Source organism: Argentina silus (genome assembly GCF_951799395.1).
Source record: "Argentina silus genome assembly, chromosome: 11".
Taxonomy (NCBI): Eukaryota; Metazoa; Chordata; class Actinopteri; order Argentiniformes; family Argentinidae; genus Argentina; species Argentina silus.
The window spans coordinates 608884-636784 of NC_139665.1; the positions used below are offsets into that span (position 1 = coordinate 608884).

A 27901-nucleotide genomic window follows, 5' to 3' on the forward strand; every position below is an offset into this window, starting at 1 on the left:
AGCTCATTGAGATTCAATCTCTTTTACGAGAGAGAGCTGGAACTGAGCCAAGCAGGAATACTCTGACTGGAACACACGGACCAGGGGCCAGGCCTGGAGCACAGCCTCCCCCTGAGGGAGGACGGGCTCGTTGTAAGGCATGGAACGGAGTGAGGAACGGTATCAATCATCCCGTTCCATGCCTTACAATGAGCCCGTCCTCCGTCCAAAGACGAGGACCTATCTTCTGTGTTTATGTATCAAGAACGCTGTTATAAAGGTTGTTATAATGCATCATAAGACGTTAGAAATATACATCTTATGACACATCACAGCCTCCCACCTGTCCTGCGTCAGGGTTAGGGTTAGGGTTAGGGTTAGGAGTGAGTGGGAGAAGTGAGGGAGCGTGACAAGCCTTTGAAAGAGGAGAGGAGAGGAGAGGAGAGATATCTGCCCAGGGAGGAGACTTTTACAAGCCTTGGCCAAAGGTCAGGGGTCGTGTTACAGGGGGTCCCAGATGCAGGGCACAGCATCATAAATAAGGGTCTTATATGAGCACGGCTGACATGAACATGGCTGACCTTGTAAGAGAATAACATCAGATAAGACTGACCTGAGAGTGATGTCATTAGAGAGTGATGTCATTAGAGAGTGATGTCACTAGAGAGTGATGTCATTAGAGAGTGATGTCACTAGAGAGTGATGTCATTAGAGAGTGATGTCACTAGAGAGTGATGTCATTAGGAGTGATGTCACTAGCGCTCTACTGCTACAGCTGCTGGTGTCAGTATCTGGAGCACAGCAAAAACAGGACGGAATGTGTGTGTGTGTGTGTGTTAGTGTGTGTGTTAGTGTGTGTGTGTGTGTGTGTGTGTGTGTGTGTGTGTGTGTGTGTGTGTGTGTGTAAGATTGGGAGGTTGTATGGATCTACATAAGTGACCGGAGTGCTTGAATCCCTCTCCCCCCTCTCTCTCTCTCTCTCTCTCTCCCCTCTCTCTCTCTCTCTCTCTCCCCTCTCTCTCTCTCTTTTTTTCTCCCTCTCTCTCCCCCCCTCTCTTTCTCTCTCTCTCAGTAGAAGGTCACAGAAGGTGAGACATGATGTCTTCACTCAGCAGTTCAGATTCATTCTGCCGGGGCGTATTGAATTAACCCACACACACACACACACACACACACACACACACACACACACACACACACACTAACACTAACACACACAAACACACAAACACACAGCCACCCGCCCGCCTGCCCGCTCAGCCGCCATTAACTCATTCATTGCCGAGGGTGAATAAAGTCCCAAACTGTCAACATTCTAGAGCGCTGAGGGTGAATTTATTCACCAAACATACATAAATGATGATGCTTCATTTTGTAGCCAATCAGAGTGTTGTTGCTAGGTAAACACCACATAGAACACTTGGCTCTCTAGGAGGTGAGGGTTCCGGAACCGTTTGGCAGTTGGTGAGATCAGACCATGTTTTCTTGCCTGAGGTGTATCATCGTTAGCTGTTGTTAGCTAAACCTGTCTATTTGTGCAGCTTAGGCTGAGGTAGTGAGGCGACAGCTGTCTGTAAGGCGATAGCAGCAGCTCCTGTGAGAACAGCCAGCTGCCTGGTCTAAAGCATCCCACCACATTCCTGCCTGGTACCTTGTAGCATTAGCCACCATTAGCATTACCATTGTCATATTAGCCTCATAGCATTTGCTATTAGCAGAAATTAGCTCAACGTTTGAGTATTGCCTTGAGTATCACATACACACACACACACACACACACACACACACACACTCACACACACACACACACACACACACACACACACACACACACACACACACACACACACACACACACACACACACACACCAAAGCCATTGTCAGAAGTGTTTTTTGACACTGTTGCTGTCTGCTCTCTTCTCATGTAAGAGTTGAACGTTAATTCTATCTAAGTGGCGTTCCTACAAGTTGTTTACCTGTCACAGCCGGTATGTTTCTGGTCTCTCCCCGCCAATACTGACAACATGTGGGATCCTCAACATCCTGATGGAACTTGTTGAACTTGTATTCATACAACTCTTTGCATGTAGAAAGCATTTACAGCGACAAACATGATCCAGAAAAGACAACAGCAGGAGAGAAGAGACCTTGGGAGGAACCAGACTCCACAGGGAGAGGAGCCCTTCACCTTTGATACCATTCCTCACTCCACTCCATGCATTACAACGAGCCCGTCCTCCGATTTCTACCTCCACCAGCCTCTACTCATACACTGTGTACACACATGCGTATCCTTCTCTGTGACCTGTGACCCACCTGCAGGCGTCCGTCCAGGGTCCTCTGGATGGTGACACACTTGCTGGGGTGGACCCCGTTGGTGGTGATGGCGGTGATGAGGGAGTCCAGCTCCTCCTTCTTCTCCTTCAGCTTCTTCACCAGGCTCTCGATCGCCCGCTTGGCGAAGCCCTCGTTCTCCCCGCCCTGCCGGTGGCACATCAGGCTGTGGACGATGCTGAGGCACGCGTCGTTGCTGCTGGGGGGGGTCCCCGACATGGTGCTGGGGAGACAGGAAGGGGGGGGGGTTAGTACTGCTGGGGGGGGTCCCCGACATGGTGCTGGGGAGACAGGAGGGGGGGGGGGTTAGTACTGCTGGGGGGGGTCCCCGACATGGTGCTGGGGAGACAGGAGGGGGGGGGGGGGTTAGTACTGCTGGGGGGGGTCCCCGACATGGTGCTGGGGAGACAGGAGGGGGGGGGGGGGTTAGTACTGCTGGGGGGGGTCCCCGACATGGTGCTGGGGAGACAGGAGGGGGGGGTCAGTACTGCTGGGGGGGGTCCCCGACATGGTGCTGGGGAGACAAGAGGGGGGGGGGGGGGGGTCAGTACTGCTGGGGGGGGTCCCCGACATGGTGCTGGGGAGACAGGAGGGGGGGGGGGGTTAGTACGGGTCAGTACTGCTGGGGGGGGGTCAGTACTGCTGGGGGGGGTCCCCGACATGGTGCTGGGGGGGGAGGGGTCACTACTGCTGGGGGGAGAGGGAAGGAGGGGGGGGGGTCAGGGGAGGAGGTCGTTTGATGTATTCACTATTATTGTTTTTGTTTGTTTTGTTTGCTCCCCTGGGCTCTACCTCCCCCAGCCTCCCCTGGTGTTCTACCTCCACCAGCCTCCCCTGGTGTTCTACCTCCACCAGCCTCCCCTGGTGTTCTACCTCCCCCAGCCTCCCCTGGTGTTCTACCTCCCCCAGCCTCCCCTGGTGTTCTACCTCCACCAGCCTCCCCTGGTGTTCTACCTCCCCCAGCCTCCCCTGGTGTTCTACCTCCCCCAGCCTCCCCTGGTGTTCTACCTCCACCAGCCTCCCCTGGTGTTCTACCTCCCCCAGCCTCCCCTGGTGTTCTACCTCCACCAGCCTCCCCTGGTGTTCTACCTCCACCAGCCTCCCCTGGTGTTCTACCTCCCCCAGCCTCTCCTGGTGTTCTACCTCCCCCAGCCTCCCCTGATGTTCTACCTCCCCCAGCCTCCCCTGGTGTATAGTGTGTCTATATTTGTAGTATAAATGCAAAGGTCTACGCTGCAAATCACTGAATTTGAGTGTGTGTGTGTGTGTGTCAAGAGACTCCCTCTGACACTGTAAGTCTCCATGTCAGTGTAATCCACCTGTAAGCCATGGTGTAAATTCACCTGACGAACCAGGACGTGTTGATGAGCTCCTGTCCACTGAGACGTGAGTCTGATTCATCTGATCCTCCAGACCTCCAGTCACAACACACTGCTTATCACCAGCCAACCCTTCTGACCTGCCTTCCATCAAATACGTCACACTGCAGAATGTAAACAACGATTGATGATTAGGATTTCTAGCAGAAGAGAGTCAGCGCCAATGTTCCCTCTAATTTTTCATGTGTCTGGGCATACACACAAGCTCCCTGAGCACACTGAGGACCACTGTGAGCAACAATCAAAAATGCTGCGCTACGCAGCAACTGGCGGCAAATTCAAATGTGCGTAGCGCAGCATCCGGCACAAATGGGTTAACTCCGCCGCATTGTTGTTAGCTAGCTAACCTGCATGGTGCGTATGGGCAGGGCACATATGCAAGCACTATCAATGCTATGATTGGCTGCGTAGCGTAAGTAAACCGTATCGTATCATTGGCTGGACACCTGTCACTCACTGTGTTACATTGAAAAATGGTACAAAAAACACATTATTGGTCTAATTAATTAGATTAGATTAGGTCTAATATTAGATATTAATTAATACGTTTATGGTGAATTTTATTTTATGCGCTGCATAGATTTTCTTGCGCGCTGAGAATGTGCGAGCAGTGCGCGATTGCGCAGGCGCGCAGCTTAGAGGGAACATTGGTCAGCGCTAATTAAGAACTAATTAAAGGTCAATTCCAGTACATTACTCCAGAACCTTGAGCCAAATCAGAACACATTTATCATTCGTTAGCTACAACTCAGATGTACTTTTGCTTGAAATCATTCATAACGGTGACGTCTATCTCCAAAAATGACAAGTTCTGTCCATATTCTCCAGTTCTGTTCATATTCTGCAGTTCTGTTCATATTCTGCTTGTGTTCAGACGTTTCTAGGATATTCCATCCTGGCTAGGTTCGTGGTTGCTAAGGCGACAGGTAAAAGGGATTTGAATTATGAATAAAGAATAAATGTGACCAAAGTGAAACCCTCGTTCTAGTTCTCTGTCCAAAATAACGGAAATGTAGAACCGTGCATTCCTCTGAAGGACAGCGTTTGACCTTTAAAGGGGGACTCTGGGATATGAGGTCATAGGGAACCGAGCGGGGTGACTCTGCAAGAGACTTTAAACTACAGAGATTCAACCAACCAGAGGACAGAGAGTTGAGACTGAATGTGATTGGCCCATGCGTTCTGCCATCTTACATCTGAGGGCAGTGAAACAAGTGGACGCTCTTGTTCACTAAAACATCTTTGATGAGAGCTGCTCTGTTTTCTCCCTTTAAAGGTTGATTATTTCTACTGTGTGATGCTAATGTGATGAGTGACAGGACTGCTCAGCAGATATGAAGCCTGGCGCGGCCTGCTAACCCTAACCCTGTTAATATGCACCAGAGATCAGCTAATCCTGCCATCCAGATCCATCAGTAGCAGTTAGCATCTTCCCAGCCAATCTGACACAAGGTGACACGCTCTCTTTCAATGTCCCCTGTTCCTCCCTTCCCTTCTCTCGTTTTCTCAATAATATCTGTCAGTTTGGACACGTCTTCTTCGCCAGCAGCATGACTTCCAGCTATGGAAGAGCAGATTCAGATGGGAGTGGAAGATTGAGGCCTATCCTTCACACAGCCTGGTCTCCACAGCCTGTCCAACCACAACATTCACCACAACTTCCCCTCACTTCCTCATATCAAGTATTGTTGTTGTTTAAGCAGTAATGAAAGAGGCTGTGATTTATCCTCAATATTGTCACAAGGAGGAACAAAGTAACAATATTGATGATTAATCACGGTCTAAAGGGCATTACTGCTTTTATCCAATGGTTACACAACTGATCTGAAAATTGTGACAAGAAAACAATGCTTTAATTAATTAAGGTATTTATTTAATAATAGCTTGTGGTGGTTTCTTCCCTGCGCTGAGAAATATGGTTTAGTTGTCAAGGGAACGTGATACACAAATCTACTGCAGCGTAGGAACATCATAATAGATGATTTAACCGTGACGTTAAATAACATTTTAGAACAACTCTGGGCCAATCACAATGCTTGTATTCATCAACCTGTTGGCAGGCAATCACCAGAAAGATGATGGACAATAATGTGAGAGAATATCTGGTTTCTCCAGTTCTAGGTGGTTCGTGACCGTAGAGGCAGGCAGGCCTGCATCAAACGTGTTGTAGCCACATAAACATGCCATAAATAAGCAATAATTGACGAAACACAACTGATAAAAGATTCATGATAACATTATCGTAAAATGCTTTTCCCAGTTCTGTCCGAAATCAAAAAAGGTTGATAACTTCAATCTTGGCCCCGGTGTCACTCTGAACCCAGGTTACTGACCAGAGAGAGAGAGAGAGAGAGACAGAGGGAGGGGGAGAGAGAGAGAGAGAGAGAGAGACTATGGACTATGGGAAGCTGGTGGAGGTAGAAATCGGAGGACGGGCTCATTGTACTACATGGAACTGAATGAGGAATGGTATCAAACGCATTCCTCATTCCATTCCTTGCATTACAATGAGCCCGTCCTCCGATTTCTACCTCCACCAGCCTCCCCTGATGTGGACGTAGTAGATCTGAGGAGAGGAGAGGAGAGCACTTGGCGTTGTCTCCATTGACGGTTTTAACTTCTTGTCCCAAAGTTCACACACTGTTCCCTCCGTCGCCCCGTAGCCCCTCCCACCTCGCTATAGCGACGAAGCGGCCGGAGGGCGGCCATTTTGAATTTCCCTGCTCTGGGTGGGTGTGGCTTAGAATGAAGGTGGAAATTGCGCTCTCTAAGAATCTAAATCAATCCCTTTCGCAAGTACAAACAGCTAACATCGGCTAGCCTAGAAGTTAGTCATTCATTTTGTGTACGACATTTTAAGACAGAGCACAACCACATTCGGAAGACCAATAAAAGCGAAAAAGCGGATGTCCCTCCTCCCGACCCGTCCGTCCCCCAGAGGCTCTGCCGCGCAGGCGCAGACACCGCCACGCCATATATGGTCACATCGCGTCACTCGGTCTGCTGTCTAAACATTTCAAGAAATCCCGGTAGAATAAAATACCTGCGACATCCGATCCCGTTATTCCCGGCAGACAGCTGAGACCGACCCACACACACACACACACACACACACACACACACACACACACACACACACACACACACACACACACACACACACACACACACACACACACATGCATCTCCAAATACAGGAGGTCTTGGTTTAGAGGACAAAATGTCAGATCAATATCAACTACCTTCACAAAAACATCGACAGCAGAAAGACAGACCGTCAACCAGTCAAATCACAATATCACCAACATGAGACCAGGGCACGTAGCGAGACACACACACACACACACACACACACACACACACACACACACACACACACACACACACACACACACACACACACACACACACACACACACTACACTCACACACACCACACTCTGCCTGCTGATAAAAACGAACCAGTAATCTGTCTATTCTGCCAGTCCAGACCAGTAATCTGTCTATTCTACCAGTATGGACCAGTAATCTGTCAATTTTGCCAGTCCGGACCAGTAATCTGTCTATTCTCTGTCAATTTTGCCAGTCCGGACCAGTAATCTGTCTATTCTACCAGTATGGACCAGTAATCTGTCAATTCTGCCAGTATGGACCAGTAATCTGTCTATTCTACCATTATGGACCAGTAATCTGTCAATTCTGCCAGTATGGACCAGTAATCTGTCTATTCTACCATTATGGACCAGTAATCTGTCAATTCTGCCAGTCCAGACCAGTAATCTGTCTATTCTGACAGTCCGGACCAGTAATCTGTCTATTCTGACAGTCCGGACCGGGTCAGAACCTCCTCCTCCTCCTCCGTTTCATTAGGTCTGCTTGGAGGCTCGCGTGACGAGGTGAAGCCGCATAACGTGATAAACGGTGTACCTACACATCCACCGGAGCTCGGAGGATTCGACGGTGAACGGCGGTGAGGTAGATGGTGTTCAGGCTCCCGTCCTCCTCTCCTCCTCCCGGGATGTCGCTTTCTGTCCCCGTCGGTATCAGCCTCGCCGTCTCCGCTCGTGCATCCTGCTCCCTCCGCTCCTCCTCGCGCTCAACAACAACAAAAGAGGGCAGACATCGTGCGCGTGAGTGTCTCGCCGAGCCTCAGCCAATGGGAGCCCTGAGTCTCAGAGGGATGGCGGCTCTCAGCCAATGAGAGCCCTGAGTCTCAGAGGGATGGCGGCTCTCAGCCAATGAGAGCCCTGAGTCTCAGAGGGATGGCGGCTCTCAGCCAATCGCGGCGCGGCTCTGACGGCTGGGCCCCCGGGCCGAGGTCTGTCTGGGTCGCGTCTGGACTGACATGTCGGCGCGACTGTTTTTTTAAAGTGGCGCCGCTGAGATTATACCCCCCCTCGTCCCAGCCCCCCCCCCCCACCCCCCCTCCCTCCACACACACACACACACACACACACACACACACACACACACACACACACACACACACACACACACCCTGTCCCTACTTCACTTTGTCCACTAGTCTATGACTATAGCGCTACAACTTAGACTATTCTCTTAATGAATGTATTCTTCTACGTTGAACAAATTTGTAAGTAATTGGTCTGTTTTCTTGTGTGGGACTAACAGGGTGTGGTCACCGCGGAAGAGACAATGAAACACAACATTGATGAATGAGACAATTCGTCCTTCGCTCAAGCCACTTGTCTTAAAGCCATAAACTGGATCCATTGTGAGATCAGACCACTTGTCTACACAAAGTAAACACACTCATAGGTGATCACTTTTTACCTTTCTAGAACCATGTTACCCTAAAGTTCTTAACATAAACCTGTGTAAAAGCAAGGAAATACCTGTTTTATTTAAAAACAGAAAATATTTGTTCTCCAATCTGGTCAAATTAATTCCACATTCTGTTGTTTGTAAAACCCAATAATATAACTAATATAATATATTAGCCAGTTCCTAACGAACGGGACACATCAGCACCTGACGGGTGTTTCATCCCCTCTGATGGTTCTGCTGCTGAACAGACAGAGACGATCCACTGAGCAAACCCACCATGGCAGAGACCTCCAAGACAAACCCACCATGGCAGAGACCTCCAAGACAAACCCACCATGGCAGAGACCTCCAAGACAAACCCACCATGGCAGAGACCTCCAAGACAAAACCACTATGAAACGCACCCTCACCAGATCCCCAGTTTATCAGACCCCCTTCCTCCCTCTCCCTCTCTTGACCTCTGACCCTCTCTACCACCCCTCTTCTCTCATTACAAAACATTCATTATTGACATAGGAGGCAGACATACCTGGCATTTTACAACTGATCCAATTATAGCTACTAAAGGTCTCAGTCCAGTCCATCGTTTATGTACAAATGGTTCAAAGCTGTTGCTTCAGTACTTCCCATTCACCTTTACACTGAATACCAAACTGACGACTCATCTGGGACATCTCCTCAAAGTAAACATTTGGTAGCTATCGCATTTCATCTTCTTAAAATAATCATTCCTCTTAAAATAATGCGATGCTTTTGCTTTTCATCAACTTCACTGTCTGAATTCTCTACAGTTCAGTATTTACAATGACGTGAGTTCTGAGAGTTCTCTGATATTAAGGGGAGACTCTGCGATTTCACATCAGAACAAAACGAGCAGGATGACACTGCCAGAGACCTTTAAATAACAGATTCAACAGACTAGAGAATTAACACTGTAGAGTTGAATGGCCCATACGCTCTGCCATCTTATGTCTGAGGTCAGTGAACTGAGTGGTCACTCTTGTGACCAACATCTTTGATGAAAGCTGCTGTTTTCACAGGTGTGACATCATATCCAGAGTCTACCTTTAACATATCTAATTTTAACACAAAATGTGTACAATTAGTGAGGCACAGGACAGTATATAGTTGACACATCTAGGATTTATTTGTTACAAATTGCATATATCAATTAAATACAAACTGCTTGATACAGAAGTTGGAACAAAGAAAATTAGTTTGACATCATTAAACCTTTGTCAGGCAGGGGAGCATAGCGGCTAGAAGCTAAGAGCTCAGTTCCAACCTCCTGAATCTTCTACATCAGACTGCCAGCCTTGCTACTATGTGTACAGCAGGGGAGGCTAGTGGAGGCAGAAATTGGAGGCTCGTTGTAATGCATGGACTGGAATGAGGAACAGTATCAAACACACACGTTTGATATCCTTCCCAATTCCATTCCATTCATTACAATGAGCCCATCCTCCGATTTCTACCTCCACCAGCCTCCCCTGTTCTACAGTGACAAAAACACCTCACTTAGAAGGAACCGGTTCCATCAACTGGGCATCTTTGTTGACATGGAATGCAGAGGCTTCCCGACACCTCCTGTTAAAGGTTGCACAGACCTGCCAGCAGCCCTCCAGCAGAGGAAGGTTAAAGAGCCAACCATGTCTGAGCATCCTACAGGAAGATGTGGAAGGACTGACTACAGAGAGCCCAGGATCACAGCCAAACAACGCCCCCTGTTGGCCACACTACAGCTGTGCAGATCTGGCAACGACAATGAGTTGGCATTCAACATAAGCTTTGACAAACGACTTCATTATTCTGGTTTTAGTCTTGACAATCTGACATGTTATCATGTTGTCTCAGCAAAACACTGCTGTTCTAACAGCACATGGCTCATTGTAGAGCAGTGCATACGTATGAGTGAGATAACACTGTTGGTGAGGGAAGTCAATGTTTCAGCAGGAAAATGGAGCAAAGCAGTGGGCTCTCACTGTGAGGCAAGTTGCACAAAACCACTGTTCCTATGTTTCTCTCTCCTCTGAAAAAGAATATTGAATTTGAAAACGTTATTCAGTCCCACAACACAAGCCAATAAGCTCAGTGTTGTCAGGCAGAGATGGACTGGGTCATGGTTTCCTAGGTGACCGAGGTCATGGTTTGCTAGGCGACCGTGGGGTGAACGCTCCAGAAGTCTCCAGCATGGTCTTCCTCCGTGCTGTCTCCTTGGCAACGTTGTGGTTGAGCCTTCTCAGTCGCTCCTGATGAAAGAGAAAAGAGACAGAGAGACAGAGAGAGAGAGAGAGAGAGAGAGTCAGGGTGAGTGAGCACCAACTGTTGAATGTCTTGACTGGAGAATGGTTTCAAATACTGCAGCATCGCTCGCAGAAATGAATATAAAAGATCATAAAAGAGTTCATTTAACCAGATGAGTTCAGACCAAAGACTGCGGAGGTTCAAGAGGGCCTACAAAAACAGGAAGCAGTGAGTCTTTGCAGCCCCTAACCTGGGCGTTCTGAAGGATGTTGTTGACCAGGACCACCCTCCGCCTGGCGTTCAGGAGCTTCTTCACGTAGGGGTCCAGGTCTAGCGCCACCTTCTGGTGCTCGTTTATCCTGCACAACTCTGCAAATGAATACAGGTGAAATGATGAATGAAAACCCAGTTACATCAACCCAAACAGCACAGAACCACAGAAGACCTCAGCAGGCCTGTTACAGGGCTCAGGTCGGGACGCTTACCTGTGGCGAGATTGTCGATATGTTCTCGTAGCTCCACTTGGCTTTCCCTGAAATATAAAAGATTAATTATCTCCCAAAGAAGACGCAAACATGACGCAGCGCCCCTTCACATGAACCTGAGATAGAAGACAGGCCGTAGATGAACCACGGACGAGTCTGTCTGTCACCTCACTAAGGACGTGAACAACACGACGGGAACTATTGGTGCTAACTAACTAGTCGTGGGTCAGTAAGTGCATCAGTACTTAATCACTTTAAGATGATTCAATATTCCTCTGGTAAAACGGGGGGGGGGGGGGGGGGGGGCATCACGGGACTGTCACCGGAGTTAGCATGCTAACAGCTAGCTAGCGAGGCGGATGTGAACGGACAGGGAGCGTCTAGTCGTCCATCCGACCCAGGAACTCACCTTACTGAGTGGACATTGAGGTCCAGCTGTTGGACGGCCGGTGTGAGGAGGTCCAGCAGCCCCTCGGCCACCGCGTCCTTCCCGGTCGGAGTCTCCGCCAGCGCCGCCATCTCAACTCCGTTCCCCGAGCCGCAACAGTGGAGGCCTGCACACCTACTTCCGGTCAATGTTAACGTCTGTAGATCAGGTTTTCTTCAAAATAAGAGTGCCCAACTTTATTTTGCATTTAAACATGATAGCGATTAAGGAACCACAACCAATATGCTATATATCTTAACAAATATATCAATAATAACCATATCATATTTGGTATGGTATTGCCCCAGAATGGTTTGTAATTGTTCTTATATACTAATTACCCTGATGAGAGAGTATTGCCCCAGAATAATGGGCTGTACAGAAACATTTTTCTAAGATTTCAATGAATCTCTGGTGCCACACGTCTAGAATGTATGTCAGGAGAGTCTGAATCTAAAACGATGTCACTCCGGCTATACGAGGAAACGTTGTGGTCCCATCACTTCCCGTTCATGTTTTATAACTCGCGCTTTTATTTTGAAACCGGAAGTGATAATGTTGCCTATGGAGCTCAGGGAACAGCCCCACCGGAAGGAAGCGTCGCCGTGACGTCGCAGGTATAAAAGCGCTCCATCTTCTCGCGGCGCGTCAGTTCTTTAGCTCCATTTTGTGTTGAATGGACGAGGAACAGCAGAACAGCTAGACTTTTAATCTTTTAAATAACTCACTTATTTTAATCACCGTAGGGCTCCAGGTTGCGCTCTATTTTAGGACAGAGTGAGACGCGGGACCAGGTCCTGTCTGTGTGCTGCTAGCGGAGCTAACTGAGCTAGCTGACCGAAGCTAACGACAGCAGCTCGCCTGCTGCAACACGAGTCCGACGTCACTAGAAACGGTCAAAGTAAGTCCTGCTCGCATCCCCGCAAACGAAACCTGGTTAGATTAATTAATCTACTATAAACACTTGCGGAGTTGGAGTTATAATACGTATTTGATGGCTTTGCATTGTTGCTCAGTTATTAGCTAGGTAGCTAAGTGCTGTCGTCAGCTAGCTCCAGTAGGTGGTGTAGGACAGGTCTCCCTCCAGCAGGGGGCGCCGACGGCGGCAGGGACGACATGTTTTGGCTCCAAAGGAGAATGTCCTAAAAAATCTCTTTCGAAAACGATTTAGATGTTAAATGGCAACTTGATCCCACGGACAGTTGCATCTCTGTGGTCACTAAGTGACTAAGTAGCATTGTTTTTATATAAACGTTTGGATAATACATATTATACGAGTCACAGATGGGGCTGGAAATCCATGTGATGTAGGAAAAGCAGTTTAACAACTAGAGCCTTGTACAACATTGTTTTGATTACCTTTTTTTCTTTCTCCTGCTCTGGCACCACCATTCTCGCCCTCCCCCCCTCTCTCTCTTCCTCCACCTCTCTCTCCCCCCCTCCTCTCCTGGTTCCCAGGAGCGTCCCAGTGCAGCAGTGGAGATGAGCGCTCCCTCCTCCCAAAAGGTTGTGCTGAAGAGCACCACCAAGGTGTCCCTGAATGACCGGTGAGGCTAGACCGCACTCAGAGACCCGAGGCCCGGCCGCACGCCGCTTCTGACGGCCCTAGTGTGTCTGCGGGAGGCCGCCGGTGGGGACGGGACCAGACCCGGAGGCTAGGCTGCCCGGGCCCGCCTGTGCACTGCTCACTTAAAATGGCCGCCGTGTTGTCCGGCATTTGCTGAGGCGAGGGCAGAGATGTTTCTGTTGGCTGCTGTAGGGCGGCGCTCCAGAGTGGCGCTCCGGGCGGGCCTTTCCTGTGAGCAGCGCACACGCAGGCCCACGGAGGGAGGGTAACCATGACGCCGGGTAAGGCTGTCCCAGGAGGAGCAGGCTGACCTCCTCTCAGCCCCGCGGCTTTACGCTGGCCGAGGAGGCGCCCGAGCGTGAGGGGGGAGGGTCGCTCGCCTGCAGCATCCTCCCACTCCTCTCCCACATTCTCTCTCTCTCTCGGAAAGAAAGAATTGTTTATTCAGCCATTTTGTCACCCCTTTCTCTCCTCTGCTCTCTGCTGCTCTCTTCCTGCTCTCTGCTCTGAAGTCTCTCTCTGAGACCAGGTTCCCAGTCCTAGCCCGGACGTGACCAACCCCCACCACCACCACCACCCCCCCAGCTCTTCTCTCTCCCCCCCCCTTCCCTGCTTCCCTCACACGTGATGTAATCACATGGCGCGGTCTGGGCTGTAAGTGGCTGGGTGGCCAGACATCCCTCCAGCCCGGGGCCTCCTCCACCGCCGACTCAGACTGATGACATCACAACGGGCTGGTGGGAGGCCCGTAAGTGGCGATCACTCTCTCCTCCTCCTCCTCTCGCTCTGTCTTGCTCAGTTCTTGTCTTTTTCAATCTGCTCTTTCTCTCCTCCTACTTCGGCTGCTTTTCTCTTTTTCAAAACAGCATTCTATCTTCCTACTTTTGATTTAGTTTCACCTCAAATGTGCTGAATTTCTATCCAAAGGCGTTTCTGTTTGTCAAATACGTTACGTAGCGAGAGAGAGAGGTGCCTCCTGCGGGCGCTGGCGGTGATGACACCACCACAGCCTTGGTATGAGAAATGACTTGATTTGGAACCCTCCCTTCCCCTCCGCATCTCCTCTCTCTCTGTCCCTCCACCCTCCTCTCTCTCTCTCCTCCCCTGTGTCTGTCCCCCCCCCCCCCCCCCCCCCCCAAAAGCTTCACTAACATGCTGAAGAACAAGCAGCCGTCGGCCGTGAGCGTGCGCGCCACCCTGCAGCAGCAGCACATGGCCAGCGCCCGCAACCGCCGCCTGGCGCAGCAGATGGAGAACAGACCCTCCGTACAGGCCGCTCTGCAGCACAAACAGGTGAGGGGGGGACAGAGGGAAGAGTATGGAAAACACACCAAAAAATGTCAGGCCTATGACATCATACCTGAAGAGTTCAGAATTTAAAATAAAATGTAGGTTTGGAAAAGTCTGGAATTTTTTAATGGAAATGTGTAGGAACCCTGACAGTCATCAGTGGCTGGATGCTTATAAGAAGGAGGAGAGACGGTCAAGAGTTTTAGGCAGTCAAATATTGAGGCTTTTATTAAACCGAATAGATTCCGAAGTCAAACCCTTCTCAGAGGCAGCTGGAAAACATAACTAACTATTTGAGATCAGAACACAGCTTGTGGACCTGTCCTTGGTGCAGACAGCTGCTGGTTTGGCTGATAGGCAGTGAATCTACAGCAGGGTGGGTGTATGTTTAGATGAAACAAGGCCATGTTTGGAGGCCATCTGGGGACTCACGACCCAGAGGCATGTTTGTGCCTGGGGTCTCCTCCAAACAGTGGTGTTAAAATGTATTCTTAACACTTTTATCCAAGGTGACTTACAGTAAGTACACATCGTCAGTAAAACCTTCCATAAGAACAAGCGCCCTCGACAGGTAGTGATAGAGAAAGGAAGGAACTTTATTTTTCTATGACGGTAATTTAGGGGGTCTGGAGAGGTCTGAGGAAGAGGAGAGGAGGATGATAGAGGGTGTTAGGGGGGTGGAGAGGTCTGAGGAAGAGGAGAGGAGGATGATGGAGGGTGTTAGGGGGGTGGAGAGGTCTGAGGGAGAGGAGGATGATAGAGGGTGTTAGGAGGGTGGAGAGGTCTGAGGAAGAGGAGAGGAGGGTGTTAGGGGGGTGGAGAGGTCTGAGGAGAAAGAGCCCAGATGTACCTTAAAGAGACGGGTCTTTAGTCTACTTTAGGCACTAAGGTATCACCCCCCCCCCCACACACACACACACACACCCCCTAACTCTTGTCTGACCCCCCCCTAACTCTTGGTATCATCTCAGAGCCTGAAGCAGCGTCTGGGAAAGAGCAACATCCAGGCCCGGCTGGGCCGGCCCATCGGAGCACTGATGCGGGGGGGGAGCGGAGGCCGAGGGTTCGCCCTGGGAGGAATGCGGGGGATGTCCAGAGGAGGTCTGCGAGGCCGCGGGAGGGGAGGAGTCATGAGAGGAGCGCTGGCCCTGAGAGGTGGGTTAAAGACGGGAGGGAGGGGGGGGGATTGATTCTGCCCAGGATGTTTGAACAGCTTAGCACTGGATTGCATCATCGTTGCATTCCTTTGAAAATGCAAAAAAAACAATACAGTTAGAACAGTTAATTCACTGAGGAACATCAGAACGTTTTCAAAAACGATGTTGTTGGTGATCAAAGAAACTAAATATCTAGTTTAATTTGCTGTGACATGTTTACTTAGTGGCACAGAAACACTGTTCCTTCCTCTGGGGGGAACCCTGGGAGGGGCGACTCCAGCTGTCAGGCCTGCTGGGGCTGTCAATCAGTGCTCCGCCCCCTCAGCCTGGTATGTGGCTCTTAATGATGGTGACTCCGCCCTTCATAAACGCCCTGATGTCTTGACTACCTGACATCGTTGCCCTGCTGAGAAGGTGACCGATGCAGCAGTTCAAAACACTCCACGCCCCAATCCGAGACATCCGAGACATCCTAGATCCCCTGCACAGATAGAGACTTCTATGAATGGAACATTTGTATAATTTCAGGAAAAGCAGCATATTTTTTCCAACATATTTCCGCCCGAGAGGTTTGTTTTACAACCTGTACTGGTATCTACCCCAATGGTTGAGGAAATGTCTGAGATCTGGTACCCAGATACCCCGTAATTTAACCTGTCACAAAGATGTTTGTCTTTTTTTATTATTATTATTATTTTTAAATTTCAGGTCTCAGTCATTACGAGATGATTTCGTGCCCTGACAGTTTTGTAGTTGCATTTCATGACCAACGTTCCTACCAGAGCCTGACAGGCTGTCTCTCCACAGGCATGGGCCAGATGCGTGGGCGGGGCGGTCCGGGGCGCGTGGCCCTGCGGCGGGGGATGCGGGGGCGGGGCGGACCTGTCGGCCGTGGAGGTGTTCTGGGCAGAGGAGCAGGACGGGGAGTGGGAGTCAGAGGTGAGGACCAGGACATTAGAACAGGCTTTCAGCCTCTGGGGACTGAGGAGACTGTAGGAGACACCAGTGATGTCATCCCAGGGTCTGAAGACTCAAGCCTCTTCTGTTAGGAAGCCTCCTCCACTCACCTGACAACACAGGAGGAGGTCTGGGTCCTCCCCTTAGGTCTCCTCCTCCAGGGCTCTTTGAGGAGGAGTGGAGGATGTGTTCCTAACGGTTGAGAAAAGGCTTCAGGGTGGTATTGACTCTGGTTCCTGCAGCGTGTTAAAACACCTGTACTGACCTGTCGTCATCTGAGCCTGGACAGAACCGGCCCCTCCAGCGCTCCAGGACCAGGACTGCAACACTGCATTACTCGTGTGCACACAATGTACTTACCTGAAAGCTCATGACGCTTCATTTGGTTTTCAAAGTGGTGTTGCTAGGTAAATACCACATAAAACACTTGGTACTCTAGGCGGTAGTGAGGGGGTAGTGAGGTGGTAGTGAGGGGGTAGTGAGGTGGTAGTGAGGTGGTAGTGAGGTGGTAGTGAGGTGGTAGTGAGGTGGTAGTGAGGGGTAGTGAGGGGGTAGTGAGGGGGTAGTGAGGTGGTAGTGAGGGGGTAGTGAGGTGGTAGTGAGGGGGTAGTGAGGGGTAGTGAGGGGTAGTGAGTTATCTTAGTGGAAGCTTTTGTGTTTTGGTGACTTTTCTGACTCTCCCTCCCAGGTCGAGGTGGTCTGCGTGGACGCGGGGGCTTCGCCGGTAGGGGCGGGCGCGGTCGGGGGCGGGGCAGGGGGGCCGGCCAGCCAGTGGTGACCCGTGAGCAGCTGGACAACCAGCTGGACGCCTACATGTCCAAGACCAAGGGCCACCTGGACGCTGAGCTGGACGCCTACATGGCCCAGGCTGACCCCGACGGGATGGAGTGACCTCTGACCCTGACAGGGCTGGACCACGGGACTGCTTCTGAAGGCCCACCCTGAGAGACATACTGATACGAGTGAAGCTTGTAGATTGACACACTTTACTTACCTTTACTGACGTGCCACACACACTCTCTCATACACACTCTCTCTCATACACACACACTCATACACACTCTCTCATACACACTCTCTCATACACACACACTCTCTCTCATACACACACACTCTCTCTCATACACACACACTCTCTCTCATACACACACACTCTCTCTCATACACTCACACATATTATGGGCCCTATGAAGAAAAGGGCTAGAATCTCCCTGAATGTGTAGTGATCATACTGTTAGTACCAGTGCAGTAGACTCCCACTGCAGTTGTAACCTGTTTCTGGACCGTGACGGTGTCACCAACGCAAAACCAAATGGAATCATGGAAGGCTGACCTTAACGCTGACTAAGACGAATCAACACTCCACTCAAGACAGCGCTTGTTTGTTTGGACCACAACCGACAGAAGGAGACAGAATCAGTTTTAAAGCTGAATGGGACTAAATCAGAACTTTGCATCCATATTTATATGGCTAAAGTGCTTTGTTGTGAGGGGGGGGAAAACTACCCCCCCACCCCCCGAACTACCCCCCCGCAACTACCCACCCACACCCCCCCAATTACCCCCCTCCCCCTTCTCTCCAACTGTCATCATGGCCCATATTTCTTTAAACTACTTTTTACTTCTGTGTTTTTATGTTAGGATTTGTATTTGTATTAGATGTTATTGTTTTAGCTGAAGTTGTGAGCAACACTCAACTCCAGAGTTATGACAAGGAGGAGTCATAGAAAAGAACATGTCATGTATTTAGTTTTATCTGTAATGAAATAGCACCTCCTGAGTCACTACAAACATACGTCCATTACGCTCTCTTAGTTGACGATGTGAATCCTTGGTTTGTTTGTTTCTGCCACTGAGTTGTGAGTCATCTGTAGCCTGGCTGGGAGGTGGACTCACTGGGTCTGGATATCTGTGGTGGATATGATACTTGTACCAAATAAGTAACGACACAAAAAAAATTGTGCATCTATTTAAAGGACAAATATGAATGAGTGCCCCCCCCTACCCGGTATCAATTGTATGCTCTAGACATTTTTTAATCTGTGGTGTTGGATACACACCTGAGAGAAGTGGGTAGAAATGTTTCAATCTTGTTTCTTTTACCTGGAGGAAAAAAAGACCTACACTCTGAATGCTGTTTCTTCTCCTTACATCTGGTAATTGTCATAGAATATACTAGAATAAACTTTATATTGTCATTTCTCTTAACAGATGTGTTGGTGGTGTTTGTTGAGTTGATTTGTTCCATGTTACGTGTCATACACTCAGAAACAGCACCTCAAGCCGGTCCTTGGATCTATTCTGAGGTTCCCGTACTGCAGAACAGTGTGTTCTGGTCCAATTCAAGCACCTGTATTATTCACAGGATACATGGTAAAGCAAGTTTCAAAATTCTTCCTAATGAATGGATGTTTCTGTTGGAGGTATTTTCCTTCCACCCCCAGGCGAAGGTGTGTGTGTGTGTGGTGAAGGACAAGTCCAAAGATGGGGCTGGAAAATGTAGTCTCGCGGGGCCAGGCGACGTGTTTTCCCCCACAAACTGCATATTCTCCCGGTCCTACGGCCGGTGGCGGCGAAAATCCGACTTTACCCGAGTAGATTTTCACTGCCGAGTCGGATTTTGGCCGACAGGAGCCGGGTGGAGGAGCCTGTTGGAGGAGCCGGGTGGAGGAGCCGGGTGGAGGAGCCTGTTGGAGGAGCCCCGTCAGCCGCTGGACGTCGCTGTTGATCCTGAGTGTTTCCTCTGAAGTCCGACCGCAGCGCATCAGAATCAGAATTGTTGAAGTATATTTGCACATACAGGAAATTGACTTGGTGAGGTTGGTGCATGGGACATAAAAACAATAGCAAATATTGACAAACATTTGCAAAATATTAACAAAATAGCAATAACAAATTTACAAAAGAACAATAAAACAATACATTTTGTAGACATGTACACTAAATGATGGATGATAAACCTCCTCCATCTATTCTCACCTGGAGTCAGCAGGCCCCCGAAACATGATCCATTCAGACTGGAAAGTCGTCGGGTTCCTCCTTACTACCTAATAAAGTGTTAAGTTGAAACATATTTTTGAACATATGTCCGCTGGCTTCATAAAACACAATATTCGAAGTGCTTTCATGTCACTTCCAGAAGTGTTACACAGCGTTCAGCCAACCAGGTGGCCAAAATAAAACTATAAACGTTCAGAATCAAAGTGATGCTTCCTGAACAAGAATCTGTTTGAATTGTTGCCTCCTGGTTCAGAAAGCAACGTTTCTAACTCGGATTGTTAGCGAAATATTTATAAGCGAAAGGATTTATTTTCACGTCATGAAAATGTTCATACCACATTCCTTTAACTGGTGATTGACAACATCATTCTCATTATCGTCATTATTTTGATGAACTAATATGTTGTACCTCAAAGAGTGTCTTTCAAACATGTGATTTGCAGAAAAAGAGAAAAAGCATCTAGCAGAGGATGGTTTCGATCCATCGACCTCTGGGTTATGGGCCCAGCACGCTTCCGCTGCGCCACTCTGCTGCCTGATCCGCAGGCAGAAATAACCCGTGTTGTCCTTCAGCCGCACCGCTCCGTCAGAGTCACCGCACCGCCAGAGACACCGCACCGTCAGAGACACCGCTCCTTTACCGCATCGCCAGAGACACCGCTCCGTTACCGCACCGTCAGAGGCACCGCATCGTCAGAGTCACCGCTCCTTTACCGCACCGTCAGAGGCACCGCTCCTTTACCGCACCGCCAGAGACACCGCTCAGAGGCACCGTCAGTCACCTCCACCGTCAGAGGCACGGTTAGAGTCACCGCTCGGACGCGCCGCTCAGACGCGCCGCTCAAACGCACCCTCAGACGCGCCGCTCAAACGCGCCGCTCAAACGCACCCTCAGACGCGCCGCTCGGACAGGAACCGCACACCTCCAGTATCTGTTGGGCCCTGAAGCTCGTAGGCCGACCGGCGTTGGACGCTCCAGGTTTCTCCACAGATTTCTACATTCAATCATCAAAACGTCTTACGCAATGAGGTGAACTTTAAGTAGCGGTGATGATTGTATTAAGTTGTATTCGCACATGTCTTAATCAACTCTGGAAATGTTTTTTTGTTCCGGACCAAACTGAAGAAGGAATGGATGCTAGCTAGTTAGCCAGCTTGCTAGCTATCTACACGTTGGTGTGCGGGCTAGCGGGCTAGCGGGCTAGGTGACCTGCTAGCTACCTTTGTTAGCTCAGCAGTCAGTCTTTATTTAAAACTTCCTCAATATCAGGTTTGATTAAAGTTCATATCCAGGTGCTCCAGTTTGTGAATGAGTGTCGCTTCCGTAGCTAAAGGACTGAATGATCCAGCGGTGCGTTTTGTTGCTATAATGGATGAATGAAGGGATCAGTTGTGTGTGTGTGTCTAGGCTAGCAGGGCTAACTAGCTAGCTCCGCTGATAGACTGATAGGACCTGTTTAAAACGGACTAAATATTGAACCATGTTGTCTTCCAGAGGCGATCGGGGCAGGGGCCGGGGCGGCCGCTTCGGCTCCCGTGGAGGACTGGTCCAGGGGTAGGTTTCTGTTCGGCTCAGCAGCGTTTTACTGCACTTCTGTTGCAACGTTTACCAGCTACCTAAACCCCAACCATCACCGTCCAGCCTCGCCAAAGTGGTCTCTACAGATCTGCTCTTAGTCCAGCCTAACATCAAACTGATGGTATTTCTCTGTCTGTGTTATTAGATGATAGTTTGTTGCAGACTGGTCAACCTTTGCTTTGTGTCTTTGTTTCAGCTACCGGCCGTTCGTCCCACACATCCCCTTCGACTTCTATGTGGTGAGTTTCTGTTTCTGCCAGGCATCCTACTGGGTTAGGGTTAGGCTGAGTTTCCTACAGGGTTAGGGTTAGGCTGAGTTTCTACCAGGCATCCTACTGGGTTAGGGTTAGGCTGAGTTTCTACCAGGCGTCCTACTGGGTTAGGGTTAGGCTGAGTTTCTACCAGGCGTCCTACTGGGTTAGGGTTAGGCTGAGTTTCTACCAGGCGTCCTACTGGGTTAGGGTTAGGCTGAGTTTCTACCAGGCGTCCTACTGGGTTAGGGTTAGGCTGAGTTTCTACCAGGCGTCCTACTGGGTTAGGGTTAGGCTGAGTTTCTACCAGGCGTCCTACTGGGTTAGGGTTAGGCTGAGTTTCTACCAGGCGTCCTACTGGGTTAGGGTTAGGCTGAGTTTCTACCAGGCGTCCTACTGGGTTAGGGTTAGGCTGAGTTTCCTACTGGGTTAGGGTTAGGCTGAGTTTCTACCAGACGTCCTACTGGGTTAGGGTTAGGCTGAGTTTCTACCAGGCGTCCTACTGGGTTAGGGTTAGGCTGAGTTTCTACCAGGCGTCCTACTGGGTTAGGGTTAGGCTGAGTTTCTACCAGGCGTCCTACTGGGTTAGGGTTAGGCTGAGTTTCCTACTGGGTTAGGGTTAGGCTGAGTTTCCTACTGGGTTAGGGTTAGGCTGAGTTTCTGTTTCTGTCAGGCTTCCTACTGAGCTGTAGTTGAACCTGAGATGAGGAGCAGGTATTTGGTCCCCGGCAGTAACTGAGTGTCTGGTAGGACACTCCATTTCAGAAAGCGCCTTTGCGGACCAAAACAGCGTTCATAAACAAAATATTTCTTGTCTCATTCCCTGATACTACCGATTAAACATTGCCATTACAACCATTATGACGTTTTTTAGAAAGCTTGAATGTTACAAACTGGACCTTTTAAGTAAGTTATATTGTCATGGTGATGATGTGGTGACCATGGTAACCGACGTCTCTGCTCCTCCAGTGTGAGATGGCGTTCCCCCGCGTGAAGCCCGCGGCAGACGAGACAGCCTTCAGCGAGTGTCTGCTGAAGAGGAACCAGGACCTCAGCCCGACGCCCGCAGAGCAGGTGGGACGCAGACACCACGCACACACACACACACCAGGACCTCAGCCCTACGCCTGCAGAGCAGGAGGGACACACACACACACACCAGGACCTCAGCCCTACGCCTGCAGAGCAGGAGGGACACACACACACACACACCACACCCACACACATACAGACACCACACCACACCACACACACACGTTCTCTCACAGCCCTCTCTTGTGTTCTGAACTGGACTCCTCCCTTTTTCAGTCGTCCATCTTGTCCCTGGTCACCAAGATCAACAACGTCATCGACAACCTCATTGTCGCCCCCGGCAACTTTGAAGTGGTCAGTTCCAGAACTTTGCTTGCCCAAAAATGATACATTTTACATATGAACTCTTTAATCACAGAGACCACCATCAACCAATAACATGTCTCCTCTCATCCCAGCAAATCGAGGAGGTTCGTCAGGTTGGCTCCTACAAGAAGGGAACCATGACGACAGGACACAACGTGGCTGACCTGGTCGTCATCCTCAAGATCCTGCCCACACGTGAGCTACCCCCCCCCCCCCCACACACACACACCCACCCCCCCTCCCACACACACACACCCACCCCCCCACAACACGTGAGCTACCCCCCCCCCCCCCCCCCACACACACACACACACCCCCTCCCACACACACACACCCACCCCCCCACAACACGTGAGCTGAACTCTGACACATGCTGCTGTTCTCTCTCTGCAGTGGAGGCCGTAGCAGCGCTGGGCAACAAGGTGGTGGAGACCCTCCGTACGCAGGACCCCGCTGAGGGTGAGACCTTCTCAACCCACCAACTGAGTCAGGGGAGGCTGGGGGAGGGAGAACACCAGGGGAGGCTGGGGGAGGTAGAACACCAGGGGAGGCTGGGGGTGGTAGAACACCAGGGGAGGCTGGGGGAGGGAGAACACCAGGGGAGGCTGGGGGAGGGAGAACACCAGGGGAGGCTGGGGGAGGGAGAACACCAGGGGAGGCTGGGGGTGGTAGAACACCAGGGGAGGCTGGGGGAGGGAGAACACCAGGGGAGGCTGGGGGAGGTAGAACACCAGGGGAGGCTGGGGGTGGTAGAACACCAGGGGAGGCTGGGGGTGGTAGAACACCAGGGGAGGCTGGGGGTGGTAGAACACCAGGGGAGGCTGGGGGAGGTAGAACACCAGGGGAGGCTGGGGGAGGGAGAACACCAGGGGAGGCTGGGGGAGGTAGAACACCAGGGGAGGCTGGGGGTGGTAGAACACCAGGGGAGGCTGGGGGTGGTAGAACACCAGGGGAGGCTGGGGGTGGTAGAACACCAGGGGAGGCTGGGGGAGGTAGAACACCAGGGGAGGCTGGGGGAGGTAGACATCGGAGGACAGGCTCATTGTAATGCATGGAATGAGGAATGGCGTATTTAATACCATGCTTTACAATGAGCCTGTCCTCCGATGTCTACCTCCGCCAGCCTCCCCTGGTGTTCTACCTCCAGCAGAGTGGAGGTCCTGGTGGGTCTAACTGTCTCTCTCTGTCCAGTGCTCTCCATGCTGACCAATGAGACAGGCTTTGAGATCAGCTCTGCCGACGCCACAGTCAAGATCCTCATCACCACCGTCCCCCCCAACCTGCGCAAGCTGGACCCGGAGCTGCACCGTATGTACACACACACACACACACACACACACACACACACACACACACACAGTAGTACTCTTAGTGGTGATGATGGTGTGTGTGTTGTCTCTCTCCCCCTAGTGGACATCAAGGTGCTGCAGAGTGCTCTGGCCGCCATTCGCCACGCACGCTGGTTTGAGGAGAACGCTTCCCAGTCCACGTAAGACACCTCCCCCTGACCTCTCACCTTTAACCTTTCACCTCCCCATAGACACCCGTCACTCACTAACCTCCCCCTGACCTCTTACCTTTCACCTCACTATCGCCCCAACCAGGGGAGGCTGGTGGAGGTAGAAATCGGAGGACGGGCTCATTGTAATGCATGGAATGGAATGAGGAACGGTATCAAACACAACGTGTTCCTTTCTACCTCCACCAGCCTCCCCTGGCCCAAACTGTGTGTAAAACCCTTAATTCTCCATATCTACCCCTAAAGCTGACAGTTAACCTTTAACCTCTGACCTTGGTCTGTGGTCCAGGGTGAAGGTGTTGATCCGGCTGCTGAAGGACCTGAGGGTGCGTTTCCCCGGGTTTGAACCCCTGACCCCCTGGATCCTGGACCTCCTGGTGAGACCACTGTCCTGACCTCCACTAGAACTGAACATGCTCAGTGATAACAGATCTAGTATTAATTGTGGTAATTAGTAGTTAGTATTAATGAGGCCACGAGCTAAACATGCTCAGTGATACTAGATGGAGATGATGATGGATGGAGATGATGATGATGGATGGAATCAGAACAGAAGAGGGGTGTCACCGTGTCCACTTGGCTCTGCCATAAATCCATCCCTTATTTGAAACATTTCAGAGCAATGAAATGACTCTAACCCTGACTGAATGAAGGAGTGGAGAGGAGTGTAGAGGACTGAAGTCTCATGGTTTTCTCCGCAGGGTCACTCAGCCGTCATGAACAACCCCTCCAGACAGCCGCTGTCTCTCAACGTTGCCTACAGGTGAGTCCCTCTGCTGGGCAGGTGAGTCCCTGTGCTGGTCAGGTGAGTCCCTGTGCTGGTCAGGTGTTCCTGTGCTGGGCAGGTGTTCCTGTGCTGGGCAGGTGAGTCCCTGTGCTGGTCAGGTGAGTCCCTGTGCTGGTCAGGTGTCCCTGTGCTGGTCAGGTGTCCCTGTGCTGGTCAGGTGTCCCTGTGCTGGTCAGGTGTCCCTGTGCTGGTCAGGTGAGTCCCTGTGCTGGTCAGGTGTCCCTGTGCTGGTCAGGTGTCCCTGTGCTGGTCAGGTGAGTCCCTGTGCTGGTCAGGTGTCCCTGTGCTGGTCAGGTGTCCCTGTGCTGGTCAGGTGTCCCTGTGCTGGTCAGGTGTCCCTGTGCTGGTCAGGTGTCCCTGTGCTGGTCAGGTGTCCCTGTGCTGGTCAGGTGTCCCCCTGTGCTGGTCAGGTGTCCCTGTGCTGGTCAGGTGAGTCCCTGTGCTGGTCAGGTGTTCCTGTGCTGGTCAGGTGTCCCTGTGCTGGTCAGGTGAGTCCCTGTGCTGGTCAGGTGTCCCTGTGCTGGTCAGGTGAGTCCCTGTGCTGGTCAGGTGAGTCCCTGTGCTGGTCAGGTGTCCCTGTGCTGGTCAGGTGTCCCTGTGCTGGTCAGGTGAGTCCCTGTGCTGGTCAGGTGTCCCTGTGCTGGTCAGGTGAGTCCCTGTGCTGGTCAGGTGAGTCCCTGTGCTGGTCAGGTGTTCCTGTGCTGGTCAGGTGAGTCCCTGTGCTGGTCAGGTGAGTCCCTGTGCTGGTCAGGTGTTCCTGTGCTGGTCAGGTGAGTCCCTGTGCTGGTCAGGTGAGTCCCTGTGCTGGTCAGGTGTCCCTGTGCTGGTCAGGTGTTCCTGTGCTGGTCAGGTGTTCCTGTGCTGGTCAGGTGTCCCTGTGCTGGTCAGGTGTTCCTGTGCTGGTCAGGTGTCCCTGTGCTGGTCAGGTGTCCCTGTGCTGGTCAGGTGTCCCTGTGCTGGTCAGGTGTCCCTGTGCTGATCAGGTGTCCCTGTGCTGGTCAGGTGTTCCTGTGCTGGTCAGGTGAGTCCCTGGTCAGGTGTTCCTGTGCTGGTCAGGTGGTCTGTGTTCCCATCGTTCTCTACTGTTTTCCTTTTGTTTGTTTTCAACTGGGGTTTTTGGTGTTTTGTCTCCTCAGTTAATTCTTTACACGGTTCTAGTTTTCCTTATGAGTTGTTTGTGTGTCTTCCCAGACGCTGCCTACAGATGCTCGCTGCTGGGCTCTTCCTGCCCGGCTCTGTGGGCATCACAGACCCCTGCGAGAGCGGAAACTTCCGGGTGCACACCGTCATGACGCTGGAACAGCAGGTGGGCAGCGAGTCGCGTGGGGTTGGGATTCCAAGACTCACCCATAGTATCCTCAGTTGTCAGGCGCAATGAATATTAGTTTGAATGCTGTTGAAACAACTCCTGGCGTTGTTTAATTGGCCATGACACTCCCTCTTTTATGACTTGGAGTGGGATGGCAGCATGTTTGTATGGATTATGTAAATCAGATGTGGACATGGCAGCTGAAGGTGGCCGTGTGTTGCAGGACATGGTGTGTTTCACTGCTCAGACGCTGGTGAGAGTTCTCTCCCACGGAGGATACAGGAAGATACTGGGCCTGGAGGGAGATGCCAGCTGTGAGTATACACACACACACACATACCTACACATACACACACCAGTGCATAAAATGTAGAGATGCATTACAATGAGCCTGTCCTCCGATTTCTACCTCCACTAGCCTCACACACACACTGTGTCTCCGAGAGTAAAGATGGAGACTCTAACCCCCTCCCTCCCTGTCAGATCTGGCCTCAGAGATGTCCACCTGGGACGGAGTGATCGTCACCCCGTCTGAGAAGGCCTACGAGAAGCCTCCGGAGAGGAAGGAAGAGGAGGATGAGGTTCTGGAGGAGGGAGGGGACGGGGAGGACGAGAGCATGGAGACTCAGGAGTGAGGAGAGGCCTGGGCCAGGTAGGAGGACAGGTACAGGTGTTGAACAGGCAACATGAAGGTCTGCCTGTCTTACACTGTGAAATAATACTGATTGAAACAGAGCAACTAAATGATGTTCCTCTTGTACTCTCAGTATGAACTAAGACCTCTCACCACCGCCCCCCCCCCCCCCCCCCTTCTTTCCCAGAGGACCCTGTGTCATGTCTTACCATCATCCTGAACGTTTTGAAGACCTTCAACGTGCCCCCCTGTCCTCCCAGCCCACCAACCAGGAAGTGACTGCAACAGTCTGGTCCAAAGGGCGTCAACTGGACAAACAAACTGTTTCTGGTCCTGCAACTCCCTCAATAAAACCCAACGGGGGGAGGGGGGGGTCACCACGACTTTGTATCATGTTTTGTTTCTGTGGTTTTTACTCTGTGACAACAATGACTAAATTAAACATTTTCTTTTGTATTTTAATATGCCTCCTGTTTCATATGTAATGAAGCAATTATAAATCCATGTTATTTTATCCAAATTGTAGTCAGTGCTGGCTGTCTGTCCGGTCAGCTGTTTCCACCCAACAGTCACGTGTGACACATTGAAGTGGTCAGTCTGTCCACTTCTCTGGCTGCTGTTGGTCGTTACTGAGCTGTTAGAGTTTATATTGTTTTTCTTCCCACCACTATTTTCTCATCTCTTATCTAACATACAGCTATGGTGTTGTATGATTATTAGTCAGCCATAGTAATCTACAGCGCAAGGACACCTTATCACCAAATATCAGCAAGACTGGACAAAAACACTGGACAGGGTGTTATCTTCCTTTCTGTA

At 50.7% G+C, this 27901-nt stretch overlaps 4 protein-coding genes across 4 annotated transcripts in view; 2 read left to right on the plus strand and 2 right to left on the minus strand.

Moving 5' to 3' along the window:
• The window catches only part of smad10a (SMAD family member 10a), a 14086-nt gene extending 6315 nt beyond the window's left edge, over positions 1-7771 (minus strand). The window contains 2 exon segments of the mRNA XM_083680513.1: positions 2297-2537; positions 7625-7771. Coding sequence (XP_083536639.1) covers positions 2297-2533 — 237 coding nt within the window. The 5' untranslated portion in view covers positions 2534-2537; positions 7625-7771.
• Positions 7772-9613: 1842 nt separating this feature from the next.
• snapin (SNAP associated protein) lies at positions 9614-11744 on the minus strand. Its single transcript, XM_083680436.1, has 4 exons — positions 11620-11744; positions 11211-11257; positions 10976-11094; positions 9614-10730 (listed from the first exon to the last, which is right to left on the minus strand). The coding sequence occupies exons 1-4, from the start codon at positions 11727-11729 to the stop codon at positions 10623-10625; spliced, it is 384 nt and encodes a 127-aa protein (XP_083536562.1). The 5' UTR covers positions 11730-11744; the 3' UTR covers positions 9614-10622.
• A 561-nt stretch (positions 11745-12305) lies between these two features.
• On the plus strand, positions 12306-18816 carry chtopa (chromatin target of PRMT1a). Its single transcript, XM_083679859.1, has 6 exons — positions 12306-12538; positions 13096-13184; positions 14347-14497; positions 15466-15649; positions 16459-16590; positions 17297-18816. The coding sequence occupies exons 2-6, from the start codon at positions 13120-13122 to the stop codon at positions 17497-17499; spliced, it is 735 nt and encodes a 244-aa protein (XP_083535985.1). The 5' UTR covers positions 12306-12538; positions 13096-13119; the 3' UTR covers positions 17500-18816.
• Positions 18817-20502: 1686 nt separating this feature from the next.
• ilf2 (interleukin enhancer binding factor 2) lies at positions 20503-27547 on the plus strand. Its single transcript, XM_083681041.1, has 15 exons — positions 20503-20638; positions 21104-21163; positions 21384-21426; positions 22408-22512; positions 22747-22824; positions 22929-23031; positions 23230-23295; positions 24028-24144; positions 24247-24325; positions 24645-24732; positions 25057-25118; positions 26334-26448; positions 26675-26765; positions 26935-27103; positions 27273-27547. The coding sequence occupies exons 1-14, from the start codon at positions 20634-20636 to the stop codon at positions 27084-27086; spliced, it is 1164 nt and encodes a 387-aa protein (XP_083537167.1). The 5' UTR covers positions 20503-20633; the 3' UTR covers positions 27087-27103; positions 27273-27547.
• Positions 27548-27901: the final 354 nt, after the last annotated feature.

Bases quoted from the DNA above. Each gene is read 5' to 3' on its own strand.
- chtopa (XM_083679859.1), top strand. From the start codon at position 13,120: ATGAGCGCTCCCTCCTCCCAAAAGGTTGTGCTGAAGAGCACCACCAAG. The intron at 13,185-14,346 runs GTGAGGCTAGAC...CCCCCCCAAAAG, and splicing joins AAGGTGTCCCTGAATGACCG to CTTCACTAACATGCTGAAGA. The intron at 16,591-17,296 runs GTGAGGACCAGG...TCTCCCTCCCAG, and splicing joins ACGGGGAGTGGGAGTCAGAG to GTCGAGGTGGTCTGCGTGGA.
- ilf2 (XM_083681041.1), top strand. The intron at 22,825-22,928 runs GTCAGTTCCAGA...CTCTCATCCCAG, and splicing joins CCCCCGGCAACTTTGAAGTG to CAAATCGAGGAGGTTCGTCA. The intron at 23,296-24,027 runs GTGAGACCTTCT...CTCTCTGTCCAG, and splicing joins TACGCAGGACCCCGCTGAGG to TGCTCTCCATGCTGACCAAT.
- snapin (XM_083680436.1), bottom strand. From the start codon at position 11,729: ATGGCGGCGCTGGCGGAGACTCCGACCGGGAAGGACGCGGTGGCCGAG. The intron at 11,258-11,619 runs GTGAGTTCCTGG...TTTATATTTCAG, and splicing joins CTCAATGTCCACTCAGTAAG to GGAAAGCCAAGTGGAGCTAC. The intron at 11,095-11,210 runs GTAAGCGTCCCG...ATTCATTTGCAG, and splicing joins TATCGACAATCTCGCCACAG to AGTTGTGCAGGATAAACGAG.